The sequence below is a fragment of the Netta rufina genome (genome assembly GCF_964035555.1).
Source record: "Netta rufina genome assembly, chromosome: 7".
Lineage (NCBI taxonomy): Eukaryota > Metazoa > Chordata > Aves > Anseriformes > Anatidae > Netta > Netta rufina.
Genome location: NC_140130.1, coordinates 5,613,242 through 5,624,926, shown reverse-complemented (window position 1 = coordinate 5,624,926; position 11,685 = coordinate 5,613,242). Strand labels below are relative to the sequence as shown.

Here is an 11,685-nt window from a genome sequence, read left to right as displayed (position 1 = left end):
GGCCCAGCGTGGCACGGCCACTCTCACACACCTTTCCCCCACTGCTGTGCCCCCATGATGGTGGACAAGGACTGGGTAAAGGGGGGACACTGGTGGGACTCAGGGACATGGCATCAGCAAGACGTGCATTTATTTAAATCCTCATTCCTCCCCACAACAAGCCCTTGAGTTGGAAGTTCATGCCCTGCATCAAGGCCACCAAACCATGACAACATTGGGGTTCCTCTGTACCAGAGTGTCATGCATGATGTCCCCACCGGGCCCCATGGTGACCAGACGAGGTGGTGGCTGTGGCTGCTCAGCCATCCCAAGCGGGGACGCCGGTTCGGCGAGGCGCCAGGGGCCCCGATTCGGAGTGCGGGGGCGAGTCACTGGCCCGGGCCAGGGTGAAGACGCGGTTGCGGGCGCCGTAGGGCCCGCGGTGGCGCCGGCGCGGCGGCGAGCAGAAAGGGGCCCTGAAGGCCTCCTGGAAGCCCCGTCGGAAGTTCTCGTTGAAGTAGCCGTAGATGATGGGGTTGGCGCTGCTGTTGAAGAAGGCCAGCCAGTGGGCGAAGGGGAAGACGTAGACGGCGACCAGGCGGAGCTGGCGCTCGCTGAGGCACCCGTAGTCCATCAGCAGCATCAGCGTCCAGAGGGGCAGCCAGGAGAGGGTGAAGAAGAGGGCCATGATGATGAGCATGTTGATGACCTTCGCCTTCCTGCGAGACACCTTCCTTCCCTCAGGCTCCTCGGGCCGGGCGCCGTGAGCGGGCGCCGCTGACTTGAAGAGCTTGAAGGCGATGCGGGTGTACATGACGACGATGAGGGCCAGGGGGGCCACGTAGATGTGGGAGAAGAGGACGGTGGTGTAGATCCTCCTCATCCCCGTCTCGGGCCAGGCCTCCCAGCAGGAGTAGAGGGGGTAGGAGTTGTTGTAGGTGTCCACCATGAAGTGGTGCTCCTCCCTGGTGACGGTCAGGGTGATGGCGGAGGGGCACATGATGAGCAGGGCCAGCACCCAGATGACAGCAATGGTCACCAGGGCTTTCCTCAGCGTCAGCTTCTGCCGGAAGGGGTGGACGATGCAGCGAAACCTGCGGGGTTGGTAGGACCTCCTTGTAGGACCCCAAGGAGGTGGCCAAAAGCACGATCACGGCTTTGACCTGGGTTTCATGTTCACCATCGCCACACCTTCATGGGCACCTTGGGAGGTGAAGGAGAGCGGGGATGTGGTGCTGCGCGGGCGCCAAGCTTGGGATGAGGGCTGTGCCCATGGTGGGACATCCCTGGGGAAGGAAGGTGGCCAGCGCCCCATGGTGGGAGGGGAGGGTTTCATGCAGCAGGAGGTCTCCTTAGCCTCGGGAGGTCTTTGCAGCCTTGGGTTACCCCACCATGATGCAGGCTGAGGTCTCAGGAGCCCCCCATCCCAACATACCTCTCCACAGCGATGGCCACCAGCGTGAAGACCGAGGCCGAGACAGACATGCCCTGCACCAGGCCGCTCATTTTGCACATGGTGTTGTCAAAGGGCCACCCTGCAAGCACAGAGGAAGCTTTGGGGGTGGTGGGCTGGCCCACGTCCCCATGTCATCCCCTACCTCATCATCACCCCTGAGAATGAACACATTCAGCTCAGTCGTGTCCATCAGCAACTCCCTCTAGATGTCCCCATCCACCGTGCGATGCTAAATCCTGGTCCTAAGCAGGGGAGCTGTATTTTTCGCTTGTTATTCATACAGAGATGGCCTTTAGCAGTACAGATATTAAAAAAAAAATGCTTAAAAAGATTTGTATTACACTTTTCAGAAGGTTATCGAGCTAGGTGACATCATAAACACTTCCCCTTGCCCTTTCTCCTGCATTTCTGCAGGACTCCAGCTATTGTCAGAGGGACCAGCCTTCAGGTTCTTGATCTGCAGGGCTTTAATTTGCTTCCCTCGTTAAGGTGTTGAATGGCACTGGGTAAGCACAGCACTGGAGCAGGAACACGGGTGGTATCATGGGGCCACAAAGCCACCAAAACCCTTTTTATCTTCAAAATACAGTGTGGTGGGAAAATGCCCATGGCCTGTTGGAAGCTGGAGGATGTGGCATCCTACCTTGGTGGACATGGGGCTGCAATCACTAAACTGCAGGTGGTAATAAATACAGAAATGTTCTGCCCCTGGCTGTGGCCCGTGACACTCAAGATGATGGAAAGCAACGTTATGGCTTCAAACCTCCATCAGACACGGCCCACCACCTGCCCTCCTCGTCCTCAGCACAAAAGATGTGCAGGAGTTTTGGAGGTGGCCTCCTAGGGAGGGTGAGGAGAAGGCTCATGGTGTCTCCCACCACTTCCCTTCACAAATCTCATCTCTGCCTGCACCTACCCGCTGCCCTGCTGCCTCACCCGTGATCAGGTTGTCCACCAAGGTGGTGGGCATGCAGAAGATGCCCACCAGCAGGTCGCTGATGGCCAGGTTGAGGATGAACATGTTGGTGACCGTCCGCATCTGGCGGTTCTTCACCACGATGAAGCACACCAGGATGTTGCCAATCATGCACATGAGGAAGATGAAGGTGTAGGCCAGGATGAACACCGCGGCCACGGGCGAGGAGTGCTGGTAGTAGGCCAAGAAGGTGTAGTTCTCCTTCAGGAGGTGGCTCTCGCTGGCGTTGGCCCAGCTGCCATTGGAAGGCTCTGAGGAAGGGACAGCAGAAAAATGGAGGTGGAAGGGGATGAAGCGACCCTTTCCTTCTTTTCCTGATTGCCCTGGAAGGTGGGGAGATGCCCTCAGAAATGGGGAATCCCAACCGTGTCACCGCCTCCCGCTCAGGGGGCTGGGCCAGCAAGCGGGCTGGCTCCGCGGTGTGGATGCTCCTCCAAGCTCCGAATGAATTTTTGATGTACAGTTTAAAGAAACCCAGCGGGCATCTTGTTCTCCTGGTGGTTTTTTTCTTTTTTTTAGGGCTCACGCAAGGAGAGCAGGGCATGGGGAGAAGCCCATCTCCTGACACGCTGCAACGCTCAGACCACGCAGCAGATGCAGCGATGTGGTCTCCAGCCCGGTTGGTCCGTCAGCATCCCCGGTGTCCAGGAAAGAGGAGCCCGTGCACTCTCCTCCCATACCCAGCATTAATTAATATGTAATTATGATAATTACCTGGAGCCAGGGCAGCTCCTGGTGGATGGGGGGACATCGTTTTGCCGCTGCAGACCTACCAGGGGGAGCAGGTCCGCGCACCGGCCCCCGGCAGGGATGGGGGGGATGCTGGGCAGGGGGGGGGCTCACCCTGTGCAGACACAGGCTGCGATTTTAAGGCAGGAAAAGGGAAATTTTGGACCGGGCAGTCACCGAGCCCGCAGCAGCATCGCCTGACACCTTGATTAAGCCCGAAACTTTGCCCGACTTTATCTCCCTGGGCTGCGATTTCTTGCAGCAGTGCCGGCTGAGAAACCAGAGGATGCTCCGGGAGGAGGGAGCGGGAGGAAGGGGTGAGAAAAAAACAGCCCCCCTGCCCTGAGCTGGATATGGGGACGCTTCCTCCTCTCCGCTGGGGATATCTGGGTGGCGGGGGCTTCCCCGGGTCGGTGGGGAAGAAAAAACCCGCAATCAGGGAGGGGAACGAAACCTCCGCCTCGCTACTCACCCCCGCCGGGCTCCGGGTTCCGCAGCGCCTGCATGGGGCCGGGGGGCTCCAGCTCCAGCTCTCCTCCGGCCGGGGGTCTCCAGCGCCGAGCATCGCTCCTGTGCCACCGTCACCGCCGGCTGCGGCTGCGGCAGCAGCTGGGGGGGCGGAGGGGGGGGCATCCTCCCATCGCCATGGATACCGGGGTACCCACGGGCGGCTCGGCGGGGATGGAGCCGGAGCAGCTTTGCAGATCTTGTCACCTTGGGGGCTGGGGTGTCCCCCCCAAAAGCCTCCCGCCACAGGGCGTTAGGGCACGGCGAGGCCACGGGGGCAAATATTGTCCCCCCCGCGATGGGGGCAGCCCAGGTGTGGGTGCCCCCCAGGGAACCCCCAGCCCGGCTATATCTTGAGCCCCCCAGTGCGTGTGCTCCTGCAGGGAGGCAGGGAAAGCTGTGTCCCAGCGGGATGGGGACGGGGCCACCTCCTGGCATCTGGGGGCTGAAGGTTCTCCTAATGCCCTGTGTGTCCCCCCTGCATCTTTGCAGCCCCCCCGGCGTCCTCCTGGCTCCACAGACACCAGGGCATGGGAAGACCTCGGGACACCACAGTGCACACGTGTGTGTCCATCATGGGGCTCCGTGGAGGCCCTTCCCCATGTCCCCAGCCCCACGGGGACGTGCCACCGCATCCAGGGTGCCAAACGCAGCGCCAGGACCCGCAGGTACCTGTGGGGTGGTTTTATGGAGAAGGTAACTCATCGATTCAGAGAGCAAAGTGCGTGCAACACACGTTTAATGGGGCGGTGTCAGCAGTTGGAGGCCGCGGGGAGGTCCTGCTGCACCAGGCAGGACGTGTCAGGCTTCGGGGACATCGCCCTCAGGTGACAGCAGCAGCTCGAAGGGGACGAGGGGCCGGACGAGCAGGCGCATGTCGGGGCACACGGGGTTGGCGCGCAGGTTGAGGCTCCGCAGGGAGGCCATGGAGGCCAGAACCTCCACCGGGACCTCTGTGGGAGGGAGCAAATTGGGGACAGAACGTCAGGGGGGGTTCCTGGAGAAAAGGCTGGCGTTTTTACCCCCAAAAAAAACGGTGCAAGGGGTGCTGGGGAGCTGCAGTGCCCATGTTTACAGCCTCTCCCCCCTCCTCTTCCTGCTTTTCCGAGTGGAACGGCTGGAGAAGGAGAATACGGGCATTAAAACGCAGCAAGGGGAAAAAAAAAAAAAAAAAAAAAAAAGCAAGAAGCTTCTTTTCTAATTAAAGCCAACAGTAATTTTCCTCAGATCAGAATATGATAATAACGGCGAAATAGAACCAGCTAGCTGAGATCAAAGGCTGCTGGGGAATTGGCGAGGGAAGGGATGACAGCTCCGACTAGGTGCACGCAGCTGCGTGGTGGCATCACCCTCGAGGGAGAAAAACACAGCTCCAGAAGCCCCTCGGATGAGCAGGGAAAGAGTTAAAAGCCCTGGCACTAATCTATGCGTGGTTACACTGCAGCTTGAGAGCTCCTTGAGATGAAAAGGGCAGCTAGTGGCACTCACAGCCTGGATTCGGAGCCGAGGGGCTCCGGGCAGGCATTAATTGAGCTACTTGTCCTCCTGTTTCCCTGGAGAACATCACCCGTGGCCTCCAGCTGTGGCTCTGCGTGCCCAGCAGGTGACTCAGGAGCCTCCAGATACCTTCAGCCTGGGTCACAGCCCGGTGGCAGCCCCAGCAGAAGACATGCAGGACCAGGAACCACACGTGGTTGGGATGGTGAGGGCACCAGCACCAAAACCCAAATCTCCAGCAACCCTCCTGCCGCTAAGCTCACCCTCCCCGACCTCCATTCACCGTCTGCAGAAAACCCATCCTGCTCCCACCAGTCCCACAAGTGAGGCTCCTGCTGCTGGATAGCAGCACCAGGATGATTTTTGGGTGCTTTAGCCCCGTTTCTGAGGCTATACCAAAGGTCTTCTACCAGCTATCGCAGCTGGCTTGTAGATGACACCAAGCGGGGAGAGAAAAAGTCCTCTTGGTGTCTCCCTCAAGGTCCACTGGGGTGAAATGGGTGTCCCACCATCCTAGTCCTATGCCCCAAGGGCTCCAAGCCTGGGGGGCTGTTAGGTTCAGGCTGGTGGGCTCTCCTTCTCCATCCTCTCCCCCTCTCACCTGCGATCTCGTTCCCTTCCAGGTCGATGCTCTCCAGGGCAGGGGCGGCCGCCAGGGGCTCGGGGAAGCGCCGAAACTTGTTGCGGGCGAGGTTGATGGCCCGCAGGTGCAGCAGGGACCCCAGCTCCTCGGGCAGCCGGTGCAGGAGGTTGCCCTCCAGGTTGAGCTCTGAGGGGAGGAGAGGAGAAAAAAGGCGGAGAATTTGGGGGAGAAAAACGCAGATTGCCCACTTTTTGCCACGAAGCTCCCGCGGGGGACCACAAACAGCGGGAGAAGCGTGCTGTGGGGTGGCGTTCCCTGAGGTGTGGGGGCAGCCCCTTACCTCGCAGCTGGCTGAAGGTGGTGGCGAAGCGGCCGGCGAGGGCCCTCAGCTCGTTGTTGGCCAGCGAGATGCGGTGGATGCCCTCGGCGACGCTCCTCATGGCTTTGTAGATGCCGGCGGGGAAGGCCACCAGCTTGCAGTCGGCCAGGTCTACCCCGGGGAGAGCCGAGTGACGGCCGGGGGCAGGTGCAGGCCGGCGGCTGCCAAACGCCGCGCTCGTCCTCCAAAAAAACCCTCACTGCGCAGCCCCACACGGGGACAGCGGGACGGGACACGCATTTCCCTCACCCCCTCTTCCCAAGCAGGCCTCTCTGCTGCGGGACGAGGATTTGGGGAGAGGGCTGCGACCCCGTCCCCTTCCCCAGCTGCCTCTGGGCTGTGTATTTTTGGGGATTTTGGGGTCCCAGCCTTACCCAGGGCGTCCTCGCGGGCTTCCACCACCTCGTTCACCCTCCTGGCCACCCTGGCCACCGCCTCGCCCATCCGCCGCTGCATAGGGCCGCCTAGCCGGGGATGGCGGGCGGCTAAAAATAAAATATAAGGCCCGGGACGCCTGCCCCAGGAGCTGGGGGGGCGATGGTGCCAGTGGGAGGGGTGTCCTGGTTTTATTTTTGCTCGGGGTTTGGCAGCGGGGTGGGGTGGAGGGGTGAAAGCCGTGAGGAGGGTGGGGGGGTAAATAATAGGTAAATCCGATGAATAAACACACAAAAATATACAAATAAATATACAAAAGTTAAAAAAAATAAAGAAAAAAGCAAGGAAAAAATGCAAAGAAAAAATAAAATAAAATAAAATAAAATAATACTGAAAAATGTAAAACCTTTAAAATACAAAAAAAAAGTAAAAGGCAACAATAAAAATACAGAAAAAAAAATAATAAAAAAAACCAAACAGGTCAAAAATACACAAATAAAGAATGCAAAAATATGAATCACAAAAATTGTAAAAAAGTAAAAAGTCCAAAAATAAAAGTGCAAACGTAAAAAATTTAAGAATGCAAAAATAAAAGATGATAAAAAGGCATAAGGTGCAAAAATAAAAGGTACAAACACAGAAAACTTAAAAATACAAGAATAAGAAAAAAAGCACAAAAAATATAAAGAAAATTTTTTTTTTTTTAATTTTTAATTTTTAAAAATAGAAAAATAAAAGATGGTAAAATAAAATGGTAAAAAGTACAAAAGTTTAAAAAAGACATTAAGAAATTCAAAAACACAAAAAGAAGAAAAGAATAAATAGGTTAAAAGTCCAAAACTAAAAAATATAAACAAAAAACAATGAAAAAACAGAAATGATAAATAAGAAGTGGCAGAAAGTCCAAAACTTAAAAATATAAACATAAAAAGAGAAAAAAAAAAAAGAAAAGAATAAAAAGGTAAAAAGTCCAAAAGTATACAATCATAAAAAAAAACACAAATAAAAAAATACAAACATAAAAAAACACAAATAAAAAATACAAGCATAAAAAATGCAAAAATAAGAACAAAACAATTAAAAAATTAATCTAACCCCCTCACACACACAACCCATGGCGGCCACGTGGCGCCGCCTTCCCGAGCCGGGATCCGAACCCGCGGCCTCGGGGGCGCGGTGCCGGAGCGCTGCCCGCTGCGCCACGTGTGTCGGGCGGGGGCAGGCGGCGGGCCCGCCCCGCGGTGGCGCCGCCCCGGGGACAATAGCGCGGGGCCATGGCGTCCGCCGGCGGCCGCCCGCCCAGCCAGAGCCGCGCCATCCCCACGCGCACCGTGGCCCTCAGCGACGCCACGCAGCTGCCCCCCGACTACTGCACCACCCCCGGCGGCACCCTCTTCTCCACCACGCCGGGAGGTAAGCGTGGCCCGCGGGGCGGAGGAGTTTGCAACCTCCCCCCCCCCCCCCACCCACCCTCCGGTCCTCGATTTAGAGGGGAAAAAAAAGCTTAAAATCGGCGTTCACCCACGCGTGACCCGCGCCCCGGGACCGTTTTGCCGCTCCGAGGTGGCCGCAGGGTTAGGGGAGGCTCCCACGAGCCGTGGGGGAGCCCCTGGTGCAGTCGGGGACCCCCCCGTGGGGCGTGGGAACCCCCCCAGAGAACGTGGGACCCCCCCCCCCAGCCGTCCCCACAGCGTGGGACCCCCTTACAGTGCATGGGACCCCCCCACGGGGCGTGAAACCCCCCCCACGGAGCGTGAGACCCTCCCCACGAAGTGTGGGAAGCCTCCCCACGGAGCGTGGGACCCCCCCACGCGGTTTGGGGACGCTGTACCCGCAGCGTGGGACCCCCCTGCAGAGCGTGGGAGACCCCCACATGCGGTGTGGGGACCCCCACGGAGCGTGGGAAGCCCCCACGGAGTGTGGGGACCCCCCCACGCGTGGCGTGGGCACCCCCCGTCCCCACGCAGCGGCACCAGCCCCGTTAGGGCTTATTTAGGATTTCGGGACGATCGCTGCGCCCTGAGCCTGAAGCCACCTGGCAGAGGGGATCCACAGGTTTGGTGCCCCAAAATCCCACAGAACCGGGTGGTGTTTTGGGGAGAAAACCCCCAAAACCCCTCTCCCCCCTTGCCGAGTGGCAGTGGGGCTGGGGGGGGGACGTCACCGCTCCACGGAAGCCGCTCGGTGCCCGCCGGGAGGACCGGCCTCCCTCCGGCACCCCTGGGCCTCCGCGGAGGCTTTTGGAGCGTCCTCGGCTCCGTGCCGCGGTGTTGATCCGGCAGCGGGTTATCAGCACTGATAAGAGCGCGGGGCAGCGGCGCGGAGCCGCGTCCTCCCTCCCCGAGCCTCCCCGAGCCGCCTGGAGTCTTCTCGAGGCTCCGTGGCTCGGGGTAGAGGCCCTGAGGGAGGCTGCGTGTCCTCGTGCGGTGGTGGCCGGCCAGCGGCGACTCCTTCTGCAAACAGAAGAGGCTCGGGGTGGGTCCGGGCGGCCGCCCAAATGCCTCCGAGCGGAGGCTGTCCTCGAGGAGGAGGAAGAGGAGGAGGAGGAGGAGGAGGAGGAGGAGGAGGAGGAGGCCCGTTTGACGAAGGCCGTGTCCCCCCGCCCCAGGTACCCGCATCATCTACGACCGCAAGTTCCTGCTGGACCGCCGCAACTCGCCCATGGCGCAGACGCCGCCGTGCCACCTCCCCGACATCCCCGGCGTCACCAGCCCCGGCGCCGCCACCGACGAGCCCAAGGCGGAGGCCGGCAGCAGCCTGAGCAATCACGACGGGAAGCCGTCGGCGGGTACGGGCAGCGGGGTGAGCGGGGTGGCCCCTCCTGGTCCCCCGGGGTGTCCCCGCTTTGGGGACACGCTCACGCCTCTCTCCGTCTCTCTTGCAGGGGACGACGCGCAGTTCGAGATGGACATCTGACCGGGCGCCCTCCTGCTCTCCTTCGCCATTTCCCAGATTTTTTTCCTCCCGTTTTATTTTTTTTTTTTTTTTGTGTGTGTTTATTTTTTTTTTTTTCACCACGTCGCCTTCAGCTCCCATACACTTGCCCCCTTCCCAAAACTCGTTTTAAGGAACAACGCCTGGAAATCGAGGGTGGTTTTTTTTTTTTGTTTTGTTTTTGTTTTAGCAGCCGGGCTCCCCCGGAAAATTTCAGCAGCCGTGGTACCCGAGGAGGTACCAGCACCGCCGATGCTGCCCCTCTGGGTGGGGAAAAGTCTTTTGGGGTCCAGGTTTGACCCCGACAGCTCCCGGGCTCCCCGCTTCCACCGGGCAACGCAACGCGGCCGTGCGCTGCGGGCAGCCCTTGGTTTTATGATAAATATTTATATTTTCTGGTACTGAGCAAAAAAGGGGAGAAAAAAAAAAAAAGGGAGAAATCTCGCCCTCAGGCCGGGGAGATTTGGGATCTGGGGGGGGATTTTCTTTGCCAGGTACTGGCATCGGGGTGCTGCGTGAGTGGAGATGCGGATAGGCGTGCGGGTGGGTGCTTGTGACACGCGCACAGATATATATATGTTATATAGAGAGAGAGATATTTTTTTTCCTTAAAATGACGATCCGAGGGGGTCCCTCGTGTCCTCGGGGCGGCCGGGGCGGCGCGGAGCGGGGAGGGCGATGGCCGTCAGCCGCGCGGTGCGTCGCGGGACCGCTGCTCCCCGAGCCGAAAAAGCGATAATCCAAGGGACATCCTGCCTTTCTACGACTTTCTACGACGTTTCTACGGCTTTCTACCGAGTTTCTACAACTTTCTACCGAGTTACCTTTCTCGTTGTTCTTTTTTTTTTTGTTGTTTTTTTGGCTTGTTTCTTAAACGGGGTTCTGGCTGAAGAGCGAGGAGCGCCCGGCCTCTCGGGGCGGCTTCTCCGCTCTTCAGGGTTTGTCGGTGGTTTTTTCTTTTTGGTTTTCCTGTCTCTTGAAAGAGGTGTTGGGGAGGAGAAGAGCTCTCACCGGTGGTTGCTGTTACAGCGAGGTCAATAAAGATCTTGGTTCTACGACGCTGCTGCCTGCGGGGATTTTCGGCGCGGGGCGGAGGGCTGGGGGTGCCCCGCAGCATCCCGTGCTCACCGAGGGCGTTTTGCCCCGTTTATTCGCGGGGTGGTGAATTGCTCCTCGAAAAGACAGGGCTGTCTGCGGGGGAGGAACAAAATTCCACGTGCTGGGCACGAAATGCCTGCACCTAAATCCTTGCACCGGGGCCGAGCCTGGTGGGGTGGCGGTGGGATGCTCGCGCCACGCCGCGTCCCGGCCTTTACCATTTTCGGGCTGCCTCCGGGCTCCGTTTACATTCCCTGCCCTCCTTCCCGGTGCCACCCGAACGTGTCAAGGCTCCTTCTCTCCTTCTCCTCAGCCTGCCGGGCTTCTGTAAATATTTATGTGGCCCTGTGCGAGCGAGGCAGCAGTGCCGGGGCATTTGGGGTCTCCAGGGGAGGCCGTGCTGGTGTCGCCCCCACGGTCCTGCCTGTGCTGCAGGGTTATAGGGCCGTGTGTGTGTGCGTGTCCCCAAAGGGGTGGGGGCTGTAGCTGGGGGCTGTGAGGTGCCAGGGAGTCCCCAAGGGGCTGCAAGATGTGTGAGGATCCCCCAGGGACTGTTAGGTGCCAGGGGGTCCCCAAGGTGCTTTAAGGTGCCAGGGAGTCCCTAAGGGACTGTAGGGTGTGCAGGGGGGGTCCCAAGGTGCTTCAAGGTGCCAGGGGGTCCCCAAGGGGCTGCAATATGTGGGGGGACCCCTAAGGGACTGTAGGGTGTGCAGGGGGGGTCCCAAGGTGCTTCAAGGTGCCAGGGGGGTGTGCAGGGGGGTCCCCAGGGGGCTGCAATGTGTCAGGGGGCTCTAGGGGGGCTGCAGTGTGCTGGGGTCCCCAAGGTGCTTTAAGGTGCCAGGGAGTCCCCAAGGGGCTGCAATATGTGGGGGGACCCCTAAGGGACTGTAGGGTGTGTGTGGGGGGGTCCCCAAGGGGCTGCAATGTACTGGGGTGTCCCCAAGGGACTTCAAGGTCCCGGGGGGACCCCAAGGGGCTGCAAAGTGCCAGGGGGTCCCCAGGGCGCTTCAAGGTCCCAGGGGAACCCCAAGGGGCTGCACCGTGTGTGGGGGGGTCCCCAAGAAGCTGCAATGTACCAGGGGGTCCCCAGGGCGCTTCAAGCTACCGGGGTGTCCCCAAGGGGCTGCAAGGTGCGGGGGGCTCCCCAAGAGGCTGCAGCGTCCCGGGGGGTC

At 59.1% G+C, this 11,685-nt stretch overlaps 3 protein-coding genes across 3 annotated transcripts; 1 reads left to right on the top strand and 2 right to left on the bottom strand.

The window, feature by feature from the left end:
- Positions 1-170: 170 nt before the first annotated feature.
- Positions 171-4,354, bottom strand: NPFFR1 (neuropeptide FF receptor 1). Its single transcript, XM_084289799.1, has 4 exons — positions 3,613-4,354; positions 2,372-2,662; positions 1,415-1,514; positions 171-1,073 (listed from the first exon to the last, which is right to left on the bottom strand). Exons 1-4 carry the CDS (start codon positions 3,644-3,646, stop codon positions 299-301), a joined length of 1,200 nt encoding a protein of 399 aa, XP_084145925.1. The 5' UTR covers positions 3,647-4,354; the 3' UTR covers positions 171-298.
- A 14-nt stretch (positions 4,355-4,368) lies between these two features.
- On the bottom strand, positions 4,369-6,598 carry LRRC20 (leucine rich repeat containing 20). Its single transcript, XM_084289800.1, has 4 exons — positions 6,481-6,598; positions 6,068-6,217; positions 5,746-5,913; positions 4,369-4,600 (listed from the first exon to the last, which is right to left on the bottom strand). Exons 1-4 carry the CDS (start codon positions 6,560-6,562, stop codon positions 4,449-4,451), a joined length of 552 nt encoding a protein of 183 aa, XP_084145926.1. The 5' UTR covers positions 6,563-6,598; the 3' UTR covers positions 4,369-4,448.
- Positions 6,599-7,732: 1,134 nt separating this feature from the next.
- Positions 7,733-10,473, top strand: EIF4EBP2 (eukaryotic translation initiation factor 4E binding protein 2). The gene is made up of 3 exons (XM_084289687.1): positions 7,733-7,894; positions 9,090-9,269; positions 9,366-10,473. The coding sequence occupies exons 1-3, from the start codon at positions 7,756-7,758 to the stop codon at positions 9,395-9,397; spliced, it is 351 nt and encodes a 116-aa protein (XP_084145813.1). The 5' UTR covers positions 7,733-7,755; the 3' UTR covers positions 9,398-10,473.
- The last annotated feature ends 1,212 nt before the right edge of the window (positions 10,474-11,685 follow it).